This window comes from Panthera pardus, unplaced genomic scaffold, assembly GCF_024362965.1.
Source record: "Panthera pardus isolate Hobbes unplaced genomic scaffold, ASM2436296v1 HiC_scaffold_13, whole genome shotgun sequence".
NCBI lineage: Eukaryota > Metazoa > Chordata > Mammalia > Carnivora > Felidae > Panthera > Panthera pardus.
The window spans coordinates 199,605,147-199,620,337 of NW_026526688.1; the positions used below are offsets into that span (position 1 = coordinate 199,605,147).

General features: G+C 51.5%; 1 protein-coding gene across 2 annotated transcripts in view; it reads right to left on the bottom strand.

Annotated features, from left to right (window-relative positions):
- Positions 1-15,191, bottom strand: part of CRMP1 (collapsin response mediator protein 1) — a 77,153-nt gene that overhangs the window by 34,897 nt on the left and 27,065 nt on the right. For both annotated transcript variants that reach the window (XM_019453742.2, XM_019453743.2), the window contains exons 3-4: positions 12,108-12,292; positions 7,997-8,161 (exon numbers count right to left, since the gene is read on the bottom strand). In XM_019453742.2, coding sequence (XP_019309287.1) covers positions 7,997-8,161; positions 12,108-12,292 — 350 coding nt within the window. The remainder of the gene's footprint in view (positions 1-7,996; positions 8,162-12,107; positions 12,293-15,191) is intronic.

A 15,191-nucleotide genomic window follows, 5' to 3' on the forward strand; every position in this document is an offset into this window, starting at 1 on the left:
TTTTTCCTCTTCTTTTCAATGGTTTCTGCATTAAAGTTTCTATTTTGAGACTGAAATGCTGCTGACATCCAACAAAACCAGTAAGTGCTATTAATAGGGGTCTGTGGCTTAGAAAACACAGGCAGGACTTCCCTGTCAGTGGTTTATAAAAAATTCCATCCCAAGGGAAGCCATTCTCCCTTGCCAAGTCTACACAACATGCTGGCACCACCGTTTTCTAGAATAACTTCTTGTATTTTGAGATTTCTAAAATAAGCCATAAGTTGCTTGATCTAAAGACGGATTCAAGTGCTGAACCACGACTTTCATATCCCACGGGCTGAGCCTGTCCTTGGGAGACGCACGGTGAACCTGTTCTTTTGGCAGCCTGAATAGAGTGAAAAAAGCAATTGGCAAGAAGGAGGTCAGGGGCTGGGCAGCAGCCGTGAGGAGTTGCACCTGTGCCCCGGACAAGGGCTCCCAGCAAAGGGAGCACCCAAGGGGGCTAACTCCAGCCTGAGCCCCAGCTGCCAAGCCTGTGCCTTGAGACAAGGGCACGTTCTCCCAGTGGACCACCCCAAGAGGGTGCCAAAGACACCAGAAGCGCCAGCAGAGCTCTGTCAGAGACAACAGAGTCCAAGCGCTAGCTGCTGTGTGACACTCGGGAGGCGACTACGCCTCTCTGAGCTCAGGTTCCATTTCTAAAACCAGGCAGACTGAACTGCAGGAGCTCTAAATTGATCTCCCATCCTGAAAATTTCCTGTGCTTGATTCTGCAGTCCAGTGATGATGACCCTCGAGATTCCTGAGCAAGCCCTCTGACTTAGAGAGCAAGGTGCTAAAATGCTGTAGGAAAGGACGCCAGGCTTGTTCCTCCCTCCCTCCCTTCCCTCCCTCCCTCTCCTCCTCCCCTAACTCATCCATTCATGCAGTAAGTATGGACTGAGAACTTACTCTATGCAGGTGTGTGCTAAACACTTGGGGTACAGAAGTTCGCCAGAGCGTCTCTCAGGAACTCTGCCAGCTCCCCAATATTTGCTGCCCCTCTCCGATGTGCAGGCACCTGAGGAAAAGCCCTTCGGAGCCATGTGAGCACCTTGGAACTTATCCTGGGGACACTGTGGAGCCACTGCGGGCATCCACACTAATTACTTTTTTCAATCCCACTTGTATGGCTGGGGGAAGAATGCACTGGAGGGGTAGGACTGGGGACAGAGACCGAGGAGGAATATCTGGAGGAGACACAGTGAGCCCGGCATCAGGGAAGGGACCGGGGGTGGAGACCCACAGTCAGATCTGAGGTACTGCACAGGCAAAGCCGTGGATCCAGTGACGGATGGGGAAGGAAGAGCGAAGGGCACATCGGGAATGATCGTTGGCAGGGGTCTCCAGGTTTCTGCCTTGAGTGAATGGCTGGACAGGGGTGCCCCTTGTGAGGCCCCAACTGACAGGCAGTAGGGTTCACTGGAACCCCTGATGGGTTTGGGAGAACCTGGTAAGTTGAGCCCCATGTGGGCGTCTAAAGAGCTATGTTCTGTGTGAGTCTGGGCCAGGGTCGCGGCAGATGGGTGACCCTGGCCATAAGACACTATGGAAGCTGAGGGGCCCCTCAGGCAGGGGGGCCTGGACTGGAGCCCTGAGGTCACCACCATTCACTGAGCACCTTGGGAAGGAGAAGGAAGACCAGGCGGGGCTGGGCAGGGCTTAGAGAGGATCCCACCTGTGTTTTGATGGGGCTGCAGGTGCACAGAGGAGGCAGGAGGGCTTCAGCCAAGGCCCCTGAAGGTGCTGCTTGCCTTGGGGATAAGAAGGAATCTGTGCACTTAGGAGCCCTGATAGCGATATCCTTCATAACCTGTCCACCCAATCTCAGACACAGGACTGGCCAACAGGAAGGGAAAAGCAAGAATAATTGCCCCTGGCAGGGGCCAGCTTCTACAGAGGACCTGGGAATTCTTGTTTCCTTCCAGGCCCTTTGGTCCTAGCAACCCCTACAGCCTGTCTGTGGTTAACCCTCTGGGCCCCAAAGGAGGGCATCTTCACTGGCTCACCCATCCTCGAGCAGAGGGTTCCAGTCCTGGGTCTCCTTCAGGGGATGTGAGGTGCAGCCTGTGACCTGTCTGAGGGCCCACGGGTCTTAGGGGGCTGATGGTCCTTTGGGTCATTCCTAAAACCCTGACACAGGGTGGACGCAGGGCAGGCCCTGGGCAGTCATCCAGCCAGTGGCCCCAACCCTGCTTTGCATCAGAATACCTGAGCTTTGCAAACCCTCCCTCTGGGAATTCAGGTTCAGCGGGGCCTGGGGCCGGGCTCCAGCAGCCCAGGAGAAGAACCGGTGATTTAATCCAAGTGCCTCCTGCTCCCGATGAGACAACCGAGCAGGAGGCCACTGTGTGCCAGCCTTGGCCTGGGAACAGAGATGAGAAAAACCAACCTCTTCCTGAGTCATCACGGTCCAGAGGGCAGTGAGAGCCCTGAGCCCCACAGCCTTGCTGGAGAAGCCCCCTCTGGGCCTGTGGGGGCTCCAAGGGGACCCCATCCTGGAGTGCAGAGCAAGCAGGAAAGGCTTCTAGGAGGTGTGGGTGCTTGAGCCCCTCCAGGAAGATGAGTGTTCACCACTGAACACTGGTGTGGGACCTCCCTGCATGCCTCAGTTGCACCAAGATTAGGCAGCCCGGGGGGCCACCAAATGATGAATGAGGCTGAAGGCCCCCGGGGCATTGGGTAAGCATCAAGGATCCTGCCTGAGGGACCACAGTGCCCCAGGTTCCCGGCGAACAGGGAGATGGGTGGTGGGGGTAAAGCCCCAGAGACAACATGCTACTTCTTGCCCAAAGCCCTTCCACTGAGGTCACTGCCTCTGTGGGTGGCTGCACAGACAAGGGCCCTTGTCACTGCATCCGCTGCTCTGGCAGAGCCTGCCAAGTGTGGACACGGGCCCCTGGCTCTGGCAGCGCTTCCTCCCCCTTCACTAGGGCAGACTGGGGTAGGACCTCTCTCCACAGAGAGCACCCCATGGGGACCATCAAGAGACATGCCGGGTTCGATGCCTGATGCCTGGCTTCCGGGTGGACTGAGGAGCTCACCCTCCGTGGTACCTCAAGCAAAGCAATCCCTACCACGCACTGCCTACCTCTGAGGTTGCTACGACAACCAAGACCTCCATCAGGGTGGAGAATTAACACCGAGCTCAGGTTGTGGTGCCAGGTACCAGGGCCCTGGATGAGGGGCCGCCGAGCAACCGCAGAGAGCTCCACTGGGGGACTTGTCCAGCATCACGCAGCCAGGAGGCGGAAGGGCAGGATTTGAACCCGGGCGGCCCACCTGCTGGGACCGTCCGGCACCTGCTGCTTCGTAAAAGGCACGTGACACTTACAAGCCATTTCCACGGGCGCTCATGGGAGGGAGAGTCCTAACGCTGCCCAGTGTTAGAAAACGAAACAAAGTTAGCGACAGAGCCAGTGACCTGCCCACCTGCTGCAGGTGGCCCAGCTCGGTCCCGGAAACCACCGCCTCCACCGTCGTCTCCCATCCCAACACCAACAGCCCCGCACAGACACAGGGTGGAGAGCACCCAGTGTCCGCTTCCAGCTCCTCGCCCTGTAAAATATCTACACAGGTAAGCATGGGTATCTTCACAAACATGTTCTCCCAGAACATTGAAACACCAAACAATTGCAGATAGGCAGCAGCAGGTGCCGTCAGGAGCCCCAAGAGCCCTCTTCGGAATGAAGGACTTCTTCCCTGCTCCCCAGCCCCGGCTGCTGGGCGAGCTGCCGGCAGATGGCCCTCAGCTGTCAGTCCTGTTTGTACCACCCTCCATGCACAGAGCAGCCTAGCTCAAGGTCATGCCCCATCGCAGAGGGGCCACACCCAATGCCGGGCTGGTGGGAGGTGTGAAGTCCCCATGCCCTTGGCGTCCAGGTCTCAGAGCTCCCTGCAGCCAATCCTGTTTCCTGGGCTTCGCTCACAGGGGTGGATCCTGGATTCGCCCTGTGGGAGGCAAAATAACGGCCCCCCCAAAGACTGGACGTCCGCACCCTGATCCTCAGGAACTATGACTATGTTCCCTTCCCAACAAAGGGAATCTGCAGGTAAGATTAAATTAAGGACCTTGAGATAAAAGATCATCTTGTATCACCTGAGTGGGTTCAGTATGATCACCAGGGTCCTTTTTAGAGAAAGAAGGAAGGGAGAGGTTGGAGTCAATGAGGGGGGAGGGAGGCAGTGGCTGGAAGGATGCAGAGCCAGGGGCCAAGGCACTTGGGCAGCCTGTAGGGGCTGGAAAAGGTAAGGAAGGGGCGCCTGGGTAGCTCAGTCGGTTGTGTCCAACTTCCGCTCAGGCCATGATGTCGCGGTTTGTGGGTTCGAGCCCCACGTCGGGCTCTGTGCTGACACCTCGGAGCCTGGAGCCTGCTTCCGATTCTGTGCCTCCCTCTCTCTCTGCCCCTCTCCTGCTCACATTCTCTCTCTCTCTCTCTCTCTCTCTCTCTCTGTCTCACAAATAAATAAACATTAAGAAATATTTTTCTAAAAAAGGGAAAGGAAGTGTTCTCCCCGGGGCTTCCAGAAGGATCCCACCCTGCCAGTACCTTGTCTTGAACCTTAAAGCCTACTTCAGACTTCCGGCCTCCAGAGGTGCCATCTGGGTTGTTTTAAACCACAGGTTGCTAGAGTTTGTTATAACAGCAACATGAAACTAATCCACACTCGCTTCCTACAGGCCAACCTCTGCCTCAGAGTCGGCTCCCTGCGAGCCCTGACAACACGATTTTTTAAAATTCTCCACTAGGGAGTAGATTAACCCAGTACCTCCATAAAATGGAATACTCTTAGGAGAAACGATGGAATGATGATAAAAGAAATAACTAATAATACAGAATCAAACCAGGGGCCAGCACTCCTCTAAGTACTTTATATATACCCTCTCGTTGGCCTTTCAAAACAACCTCGTTGTTACCTCTATTCTCCAGACGGGGAAACTGAGGCACAGAGAGGTTGAAGGATTGGCCTAAGGTCACACAGCTGCTAAGCGGAGGGGCCTGGTTGTCCATGACATTTATTGAGGAAACAAGCATACTGCAGGGGCACCTGGGTGGCTCAGGTCTGACTCTTGATACTGGCTCAGGTCATGATCTCGTGGTTTGTGGATTCAAGCCCCTAGTCGGGCTCCATGCGGACAGTGCCGGGCCTGCTTGGGATTCTCTGTCTCTGTCTCTCTCTGTCTCTCTCTCTCTCTCAAATTAAATAAATAAAAACTTAAAAGGATGAAAAATATTCTTTAAAAGAGCATACTGCAGGGGCGCCTGGGTGGCTCAGTCAGTTAAGCGTCCGACTTCAGCTCAGGTCATGATCTCACGGTTCACAGGTTCGAGCCCCGCGTCGGGCTCTGTGCTGACAGCTCAGCCCTGCTCTCTCTCTCTCAAAAATAAATAAACATTTAAAAAAATTTTTAAAAAGCATCCTGTAGATTATGCATATTACAGTTCCACTTAAGTAAAAATTATGGCTATGTGAGCATGTACCTCACAAATATACAAATAGGAAAAATGCCTGGGAAGACAAACACCAAATTATCACTTTTTATGTTAGACACTTCCATACTGTTTCTCAATAAATGCGCGTTAGTTCTTTTGTTTTCATTTATTTAATGTTTATTTATTTTCGAGACAGAGACAGAGCACAAGCAGGAGAAGGGCAGAGACAGAGGGAGACACAGAATCCGAAGCAGGCTCCAGGCTCCGAGCTGCCAGCACAGAGCCTGACGCGAGGCTCGAACCCACGAACTGTGAGATCACGACCTGAGCCGAAGTCGGACACCTAACCAACTGAGCCGCCCAGGCGCCCCTCCCTGTTTTGTTTTTTTAATGTTTATTTATTTCTGAGACAGAGAGAGACAGAGCATGAGCAGGGCAGGGCCAGAGAGAGAGGGAGACACAGAATCCGAAGCAGGCTCCGGGCTCTGAGCTGTCAGCCCAGAGCCCGACGCGGGGCTCGAACTCGCGAACCGTGAGATCATGACCTGAGCCGAAGTCGGACACTCAACCGACTGAGCCACCCAGGCACCCTACGTGCACTAGCTCTTAAACTTAAATCAATAAAAAAACATTACACAGTACGAGTTAGACGCTTAAAACCAGGAATGCACCGAAAAACCTCCACAAGCCATTTCCTTACAAGTGTCCGGTCAAGGGGAGAAAATTCTCTGCCCTCCTCCAGGACAATGTGATAAATACGACCCCACAAAGTCCCCTGTGTGACAGCTTTGTGATCTCAGTGTCCCCCCTGTCCCCTCTGCACATCCCCATAGGGTCAGGCTCTGCTAAAACTGATACGATGAGCCCCATGGGGAGAGCGGAAAATTGCTCAGGACTTAACACGAGGTGAGGAAGGCAAGGTACAGAATTGTAAATTCCCTGGGATTGCGACTGCCCAAAACAAGAGTGTGGTTCACAGCCACCGCAAGGGAGGGATATCGCCTTCTTGATGTGGAGAACTCAGACACAGAAAACCCAAACTTGGAAGTAGGCAAAGAATACAGTCACACATTCACAACGAGGATGCAAAATGTCTGACATAATTAATGAGAAAAGAACTGCAGCGTATGCTGGTAGGCTGGATTTGCCTCATCAAATTTACAAGGATTTTGTAGAAGTAACGCCCCACGGTGCACACGTGCAAGGAGCCAGAGACACGGGGATCGTGGGCACGCAAGTGTGTGCATCCTCCAGGAAAGCAATTTGGCTGCGAGTGTCACAATGTTGAAAAATGTTAACACCTTGACCTTGTGATTCCACCTCTGGAAATCGAAGGAAGCGATTAGAAATGCAAACAAATGTTTGTAGACAAAGATGTTCACCGTAACACCATTTACAGTAAAGCAGACAGAAAACCTAAGTGCCCGATAAAAAGAAAATAAGCAAATTAACCATTACGTGCTACATTACAAGCCATTAAAAAGTTATTAATGAAAACTAATGATTACTCGTAAAATGTTAAGTGAAAGTAGAAGGATCTCGAATAACTGCCGTCGTGTAACTATATAAGGAGGAAATCGTCTAAATGGACAGGGAATGGAAAGCAATACTCCTTAACGTTAATGTAGGTGGTGGGGGCGGGGGGGTATGGCCAGAAGAAAAACATTTTTTCCTTCTCTTTATTTCCTGACTCTTTTGTATTGTGGAGAATATACTCTTATAATGAAAAAACACAGCATCTCTATCTTAAAAATTGAGAACACCCTCTAGGTCTCCTTGAAGCATCTCATTCATTTGAGGCTGCCTCTTCAGAGAGCATCCAGAACAGTCCCTCTCCGGACAGACCACTCCTGTCCTGGTTCATTCTGTTCTCTTGTTTTGCTTCGTGTATCTGCAGTTTGAGTCATCTCAACATGATGCACGCTGTAGTGTCTACACTGTGCAGGGCCACCCGGTGTGAGTGAGTCCAAACAGAAGGGAAACGGCCTGGGATACAGAGTTGGATAGAGACGATCCCCCCACTCATAGAGCTCAGGGTGTAACAGATGAGCCAAAGAACCAGTGTCCCATAATCCAAGTACGATGGAGAGGGGAGAGCCAAAAAAGGGGAAACTGGAGAAGGTGTTAGTTGAGCTCGGGAAGCAGAGTGGAAGAAAGGGCCATCCTGGTAGGGTGTTCAGTGTGAGCACAGGTCCAGTGGTCAAGCAGGTTTCAGGGGACGGCATCCAGGATAACAAGCACCCCAGATACGTTTAGGCAGAGAAAGAGAAAGGGGACTAGATCAGCGAGGGCCCTGCGTGCCAGGGTAAGGAAATGAGGCTTGCTTCTGTGAACAGGGGGATACCTCCCAAGGGCTCGAAGGAGAAGAGGACAGACCCCTTATAGAGGATCCCGTTTTTGCATTGTGTATGCGACAGTGTGCAGCACACAGCTGGGCTCCCCGCAGACGCAGATAAAGGGATTTTTCACTTCACATAATCAGACCCGCCAAAGAACCAGCAATTCCAGAACTGCGCCCCCATTCTGAGACTTTAACTGACCTTTGTCCTGCACCAGCACCTCCAACTCCTCCCGCACGCCATCGTACCAGCTCGTGATGTCCACATGGAGGGAATAGTCACAGCAGGATTTGGTGTCAGCTGCTTCGTGCCATTTCTCGAAGGAGGTCAGCAGGCTAGACCCAGGTTCAGGGACAACATGGTCAACTGTGAAAGAACGGTACTTGTCACATTCCAAGATGTTTAGGACCCAAGATGTCCCAATGGTAGGCTCTAATAGCCTCTTCACCCCATCACCACCATCACCATCATCACCACCACCGCCTTAATCATCACCCCCACTTCCATCACCAAGATCAACATCCTCATCATCACAACCCTCTTCATCATCATCGTCAACACTGCCGTCAATGTCACCATGACTACCATAACCATCAGCAGCGGCATGGTCACCACCATTGTCATTGTCACCTTCAGCAGCAGCAACAGTATCACAACTATTTGTTGAATGCTTACTATGCCTCAGATACTGCCACAAGGCCTAAAATTATCACATTTAATCCTCTCAACCACCCCACGAAGTGAATATTAGCATCTCCATTGCAGATGAAGAAACTGAGGCTCAAAGAGGGCAAGGAACTTGTCTAACATCACACAACTAGTTAAGTAGTAGGAAGATCCCCAGAGTCTCGTCTGCTGCAGTCTGGACCTTTCCCCTACTCCATGCTGCCATAGATGAAAAGTGAAAAAGACTTTAGAGACTAAAAGAATGTTAATTTCATCACCCTTTTTCAAATAAAATCTTAAATGTAAAGCAAATGAAAGAGGAGACGCCTAACTTTTAAGCCTCACTTGGCTTCGTATATCCCTCTAGCTACTGCCCTATCTCCCTAACATCCACCCTTTACAGCCAGACACCTATAAAGAGAGGTCCCTATTCTCCTCCCACTCACTCCTCCACCCATCTAAAGCACTGGCCTTTGCTAATTCAATCTCCATGTCTCTGGGTTTAATGGAAACATCCAATCCTGACTCCACTGGCCCTCTCAGGGCACAGTGAATCACTCCCTCCTCTTGGTTTCCATGACAACATGGCTTGCTGGCTTTTATTCTACTTCTGTGGCCATTTTTCCTCAGGCTCCTTGTAGAATTCTCTGCCTCTCCTTGGCCATTAAATGGTCGAATTCCTCATGGCTTGGTCCTGGAATGTTTCCTTCAATGTAGCTAATCATTAAAATGTACCACTCCAGCTTAGCTGCAGAACTCTGAAACCAGCTGTCTCCCCGACCTCTCCACCAGCAAAACTCGAAAGCTCCTCCAGATTCAAATGTCCCAAACCTTATGCAACATCGTTACCCCTTGCAAATCTGGTCCCCCGCCACCTCCTTAGCTGTGCAGATACCACCTTAGTTCCATACCTAGGATCGAAGGGGTCATTCTTGACACTTCCTTTCTCTCAGATACCCCCACATCTGACCCATCACCAAGTGCTTAGATTTCCCTCCTACGTATCCCTGGAGCTGTCCACCTCTGTCCACTCCATGGCCACACCCCTAGTCCTAGCCACCCTCTTCTCTCAGTGAGCTACTGTGATCCCACTGGCCCAGCCACATCTGATCTAGGCCACTCTATTATGGTCTCTTTAAAACCCAAAACGGATCAGCAGATCACATCACTCTTTGCTTAAAATCCTTCGACAGCTGCTCATTGCCCATATGAAAAAGTCCAAAATTCTTACCTCAGCCATCGAGGCTCAGCACCACCCTCACCTTCCAGTCTTATCTCACAGGACTCTACCCCGAAGTCTCTGCATTCATGCCTCATGGGTCTCTTAAATGCAAACTGTGTTCTCCCATCACAGGGTGTTTGCACATGTCGTTCCCTCTTCCTGGGGCTCTGGTCCCCTCCACCTTCTTCACCCAGTTAATTCATACTCATCCTCCAGATCCCTGCATGAATGCCACTTCTTCAGGGAAGACTTCCTTGAATGCTTTGCCCCTCAGTTCAGAGTTCTGTGCACCTTTCTGTTGTGGCCCGAGTCACAGACTATAGACATGGATATATAGTCATATATGATTTGTAACCCCCCACGAGCCTGCAACCACTGGAGAACTAGCACCATGCCTGCTTTTTCCATCCTCTCCCTCAACACCTAGCACTGTGCCTGGCACAGAGCAACCCTCAATAAGGATCAGGTGAATGAAAAAATGGGGTGGGGACTCAGAACCTCGCTGCCCCTCACACTCCTCTTACTATGGTCCTCCTGGTGTTGTCACAGGTTCTTGGAGTTCCATAAAACACACTGTGAAAACCACCCTATTATAGACGGGGAGGAGGAGACCCAAAGAATGGGCCAGGGGCCTTCCCAAGAGTCTCAAAGCTCATGATGGGAAAAGAGCAAAGGGGGACTCTAGAGATCCTGACTCCTCATCTGGGGCTCTGTCCTCTACTCCACACAGGTCACCTGAGCCTGGAACTTCCATCTCCACCTCTCAGAACCATCCGAGCTCATATTTCCAAGTACTTATCATGTGCCATGCACTACGCTCAGTAACCTCGTGTATGTCTCCCAGCAACACTATGGGGGGGGGCGGTGGGGAGGCTCCTATTATACAGCTCATCCTATAGGGCACCTGGGTGGCTCAGTCAGTTAGGCGTCCGACTTTGGCTCAGGTCTTGATCTCGCTGCTCGTAGGTTCGAGCCCCACCCACGATGGCCAGCTCTAGCCCACAATGTACTTCCAAAGGGGTTTGTTGGAGGAAGAGAGATGGGCAGGGTTGTGGCCAGTTTGGGGATGAGCTGCCTGGATACAGAGAGCCTACCAGTTGAAAGAACACTGAAAATCAGCTAATGCTTGCTTAATTAAGATCATTTACTAAGGGGCGCCTGGGTAGCTCAGTAAGTTAAACGACTGGCTCTTGATTTCGGCTCGGGTCATGATCTCACAATTCGTGAGACTGAGCCCTATGTCAGTCTCTATGCTGACAGCATGGAGCCTGCTTGGGATTCTCTCTCTCTCTTTCTCTCCGTCCCTCCCCAACTCATGCTCACTTTCCGCCCCCCCCCAAAATAAATAAATATTTTTAAAAACCATTTATTAAAATGGAATCCAAGAAACAAAAGCTACTTAAAAAAATATAGGGGACTGAAAAGTGCAGTAGAGGAAGAATCTAGCCTCCAAAGAAACCACTGAGGTACATGGCATTATTTGTGCACAATTCTTCCTCCGCTCCCCACCTTCCCCATGGCTCATGGTGGGCAGAGTGCGATCCCAGTGACTTTGGGCTTGGCCATGTGACTTGCTTTGGCCAACAGAACTTCTGTGTGTAAGTGAAGACATAAGGTGGTAAGAGGAGTGACAAGTTCCTGCCAGACCTTTCTTGCACTTCTGCCATCTGCCAGGAGAAGGGCACAGTTGAGGTGGCCGTTGGTTCCAGGATGGGGGATCCATGGTGTCCCTGTCCCAACCCACAGCCTGAAGCAGGGACATGGTGTCCTTGTCCCAACCCACAGCCTGAAGCAGACCCACTCCAGTCCTCTCCCTGGGCCCTCAGATCCTTGACCAAGAAAAACAAGTGATGCTTGAAGTTTGGGACTGTTTGTTATGCAGCATTATCACAGCATTACAGCATCAATACTGACTAGTACAACCTGCTCCCCACTGTGTAATGTCCAGCAACTTATTTCATCTTTGTGAGCCTCTAGTTCTCCATCTTTCATAGTAACACCTACATGACTGGTTCCCAAACTTTAGCCATGTGCACACCAGGTTCAGGAACTTTTGGCTTTGTCTGCCTATAATCCATATCATTCTTCCCTTGATACTTTTCTTTAAATCAGTCCACAGTTCCTAGAAATTTAAACATTCATTTTAATCGCACAAGAAACAATAGTACCCACAATGTGCCAGTCATCTCATTTCGAATGCATTAAAATACTTTAAACTTTTAAATGTCTACTGCCTATAAAATTATCAGTGTATTACCAGCGGCACACATAATATATTGGCCTTTATGGAAGGGTTGTGGTGAGTTATATTAAATGGTCCCCTGAGCAAAGTGCCTGTATCTATATTGAGTGTTGTGGTGTTGCTGATGCTGCTGGTGACATAGAACAGAAGTCACATATGCCCAAGGCAGGGGTGCAACTCACTGATCATGGTGGTCCCGCCTGCCAGTGCTGCCTTGGTCCCTTGGAAGAAGTCATCAGCAGTTGTCATCCCCTGGGAGGGCTTCTGCAGGTACGTGTTGACATCGATACCTCCGGGAATCACCATCCGCCCATTGGCCTCAATGGTCTTCACTCCACCAGGAACTATTAAGTTCTCTCCTATTTGTCTGGAAACAACAGAAACGGCCTTGGGTTCTTAAGAGAAAAACAAGATGGCAGTCAACTGTGTGGTGTCAGTTCCACTGGGTAAACATTTTTGAGCCAGGTCCTATGCAGGGGACTGGGTAGACAGAGAAAGCTCAGGCAGGGTTCCTGCCCTCGAGGGGCTCATGGCCTGAGGAAGGGGAGAGGCATGTGGGCAGGTGGTTACACTCCAGGACAGCAGAGGGGTGGAGGGTATAAGGTGGGCTGCTTTACCAGCCTGGGTATCTGGGGAGGCTTATGGGGTTTGGTGTCAAAGGGTTCTCAGAACAGCCTGTCCCTCCAGAGTACTTCCCACTCTTTGTCAACCACTTCAGGGAAACAGAGGACAGTGACTGCAGGAGTAAAGTCCCCTTAGCTCTGCAAACTTTGACAGTGCTATGGGCTGAAGTGTGACCCTCCCAAAAGCTGGATGTTGAAGCCCTACCCAAGGACCTCAGAATGTAACTGTATTTGAAGACTGGGCCTTCACAAAGGCAATTAAGGTAAAATGAGGCCATTAGGGTGGGCCCTAACCCAACAGTGTCTTTGTAAGATTGGTTGGTGTCGTTGTAAGAAGACAAGATCAGGACATAGACCCGTACAGAGGATTGATCATGTGAGAACACGGGGAGAAGACAGCCGTCTACACGCCACGGAGAGAGGCCTCAAAGAAACCCACCTGCTGACATTCTGACCTCAGACTTCCAGCCTCCAGACCCATGAAAAAATAGATGTGGGCTGTTTAAACTGCCTAGTCTGGGGGGCTTTGTTATGGCACCTGTGGCTAGCTAATACAGACAAGCAACCAGGATTTTCATTTTCACTCTCAGGAGCACTGACCTCAGGGAAGCTGCTGGACTCCCCAGTACCCACAAGAAAAATCCACTAACAGGGTAAAACCTGCCTGGAGGGAATCACACTGGGGATGGCAGGGTTTCTCTGCACACGCTGACCATCACCTCTGTTCCCAAATGCACCAGGTGCCTGCAAACTCCCTCCAGAAAGAAGGAAAATTCCAAAGGCTGGAAGAAGAGAGAAGAGCCCAAGATATTCGAAGCCTTGCCCCTGTGGTGGCAGCTGTGTTTCACCTGCTGGAACCAGAGTCAGGAGACATGGGGGGCAGAGGGGAGGCTCAGCCAGCACCAGGACAGATACAACAGCCTCCAAGGTCAACGCCTGGTGAAGACCACTAGATCTGAACATGAGCGGTTTTTATTAAAAAAAAAAATACAGGGGTGCCTGGGTGGCTCAGTTGGTTGAGCATCTGACTTCGACTCAGGTTGTGATCTCGCGGTTGGTGGGTTCGAGCCCCGCGTCGGGCCCTGTGCTGACCGCTGAGAGCCTGGCGCCTGCTTCGGATTCTGTGTCTCCCTCTCTCTCTGCCCCTCCCCCACTCATTCTCTCTCTCTCTCTCTCTCTCTCTCTCTCTCTCTCAAAAATAAATAAACAGTAAAAAAAATTTTTTTTTTTAAATACAGTTGTTCTGAGCTCATCAGCTTAGGCAACAATATCCTAAGTCACGCGAAAACACCAGTAATGAAGATATAGGAAAGTGTCGCTCTGGTGACCACCATGCCAGGCCCCCAAAAAGAATCCACCCCCAGGTGGCAGGAACAGAATCCCCTGGCTCCCCTTGGACCCCTGGGCAGAGCCGGTCCAGGCAAGTGGGGTGGGGGGTGGACAGAGGCCACAGGGCTCCCCTTGGGGGTCTTCCACAGAGTTGGGGCGTCACACACTATCTGTCCCGAAGCTGAAAGTAGGTGTAGCGGGAGGACGGTGCCGGGGACCATCACCGCTACCACTCCCGCAGCCACGGCCACTGCTGCTCCCAACGCCAACCTCTTCCCCTCTGTAATTTCCATCTCGATGTGCAGACTCCTGCCTTGCCCGATCCTCCCGCTGTCCAGCTCCAAACACAGGGCTGTATGTCAGGGGTCCAGGAGGAGACACCCCCAAACCTTACATCAGGAGCAGGTCGCTGCTGAGCACTAGCCTTCTATACACTTCAGGGATCATCTCATTTAATGCTCCAACAGGCTTCTAAAGAAGATGGGGTCACGTTCAACTGTTTCATGCTGGCAACGGCTTGGGCATGTCCCAGACTGGGCATGGGCCCTACAGGGGGGTATCCGTGGAGTCTGATCGGGTATGTGACTCAGTCACCATGCCACACTGCCAGCAAGTACTGCTGTTCGGGGTCCATCTTAAAGGCATGACAGTCGCCTCTCTTTACAGGAAGTGAAAGAAGAAAACAGAACTCAAGAGAGGCACGTGACATGTCTGAGGCCACACAGCAAGTCAGTGGTGGGTCTGGACTCAAGCCAGGTCCCCCCAAATCCCATATCTTGGCTCTGCCCACCAGCCTCAACTGCCTTCCTGCTTCCCTTAGATAGAAGCAGATTCTCCCCAAACCGGGATTGAGCCAAAAGGAGCCCTCAGTACATTCGGAGGAAAAACCTAAAAGGTTCTCGATGGCAATGGGTGTGGAAAAGGGGCGAGGAGAAAGGAGGCTCTGAGAATGAGACAGACGCTCGACACCGCGCTCAGGAGTCTTGGGCAGCCGGCGTTTGAGTCACCGGCGCTGAGCAAACTAGACGGAACCTTCAATGAATCATAACAGATTCTGCACAAAGACAGATGAACAGCTGTCAGGAAAACTTGGTGAACGGCTGCCAAATAAAAGGGTTCTTGGGGTTCCATCAAAGTAAAGGGAAATAACTGAGCCTCCTCATGCCGGGTGGTGCCTGGGGTCAGTGCAGGTGGTTCTCCCAGGGTCTCAGCCCTCCCACACCTGCTTCCCAGCCAGCAGGGACCTGCGCCCCACATGACCATCCGGAGACTCGTCTGCTTAACGGCGGAAGGGGAGGGCCAGCAGAGTCAAAT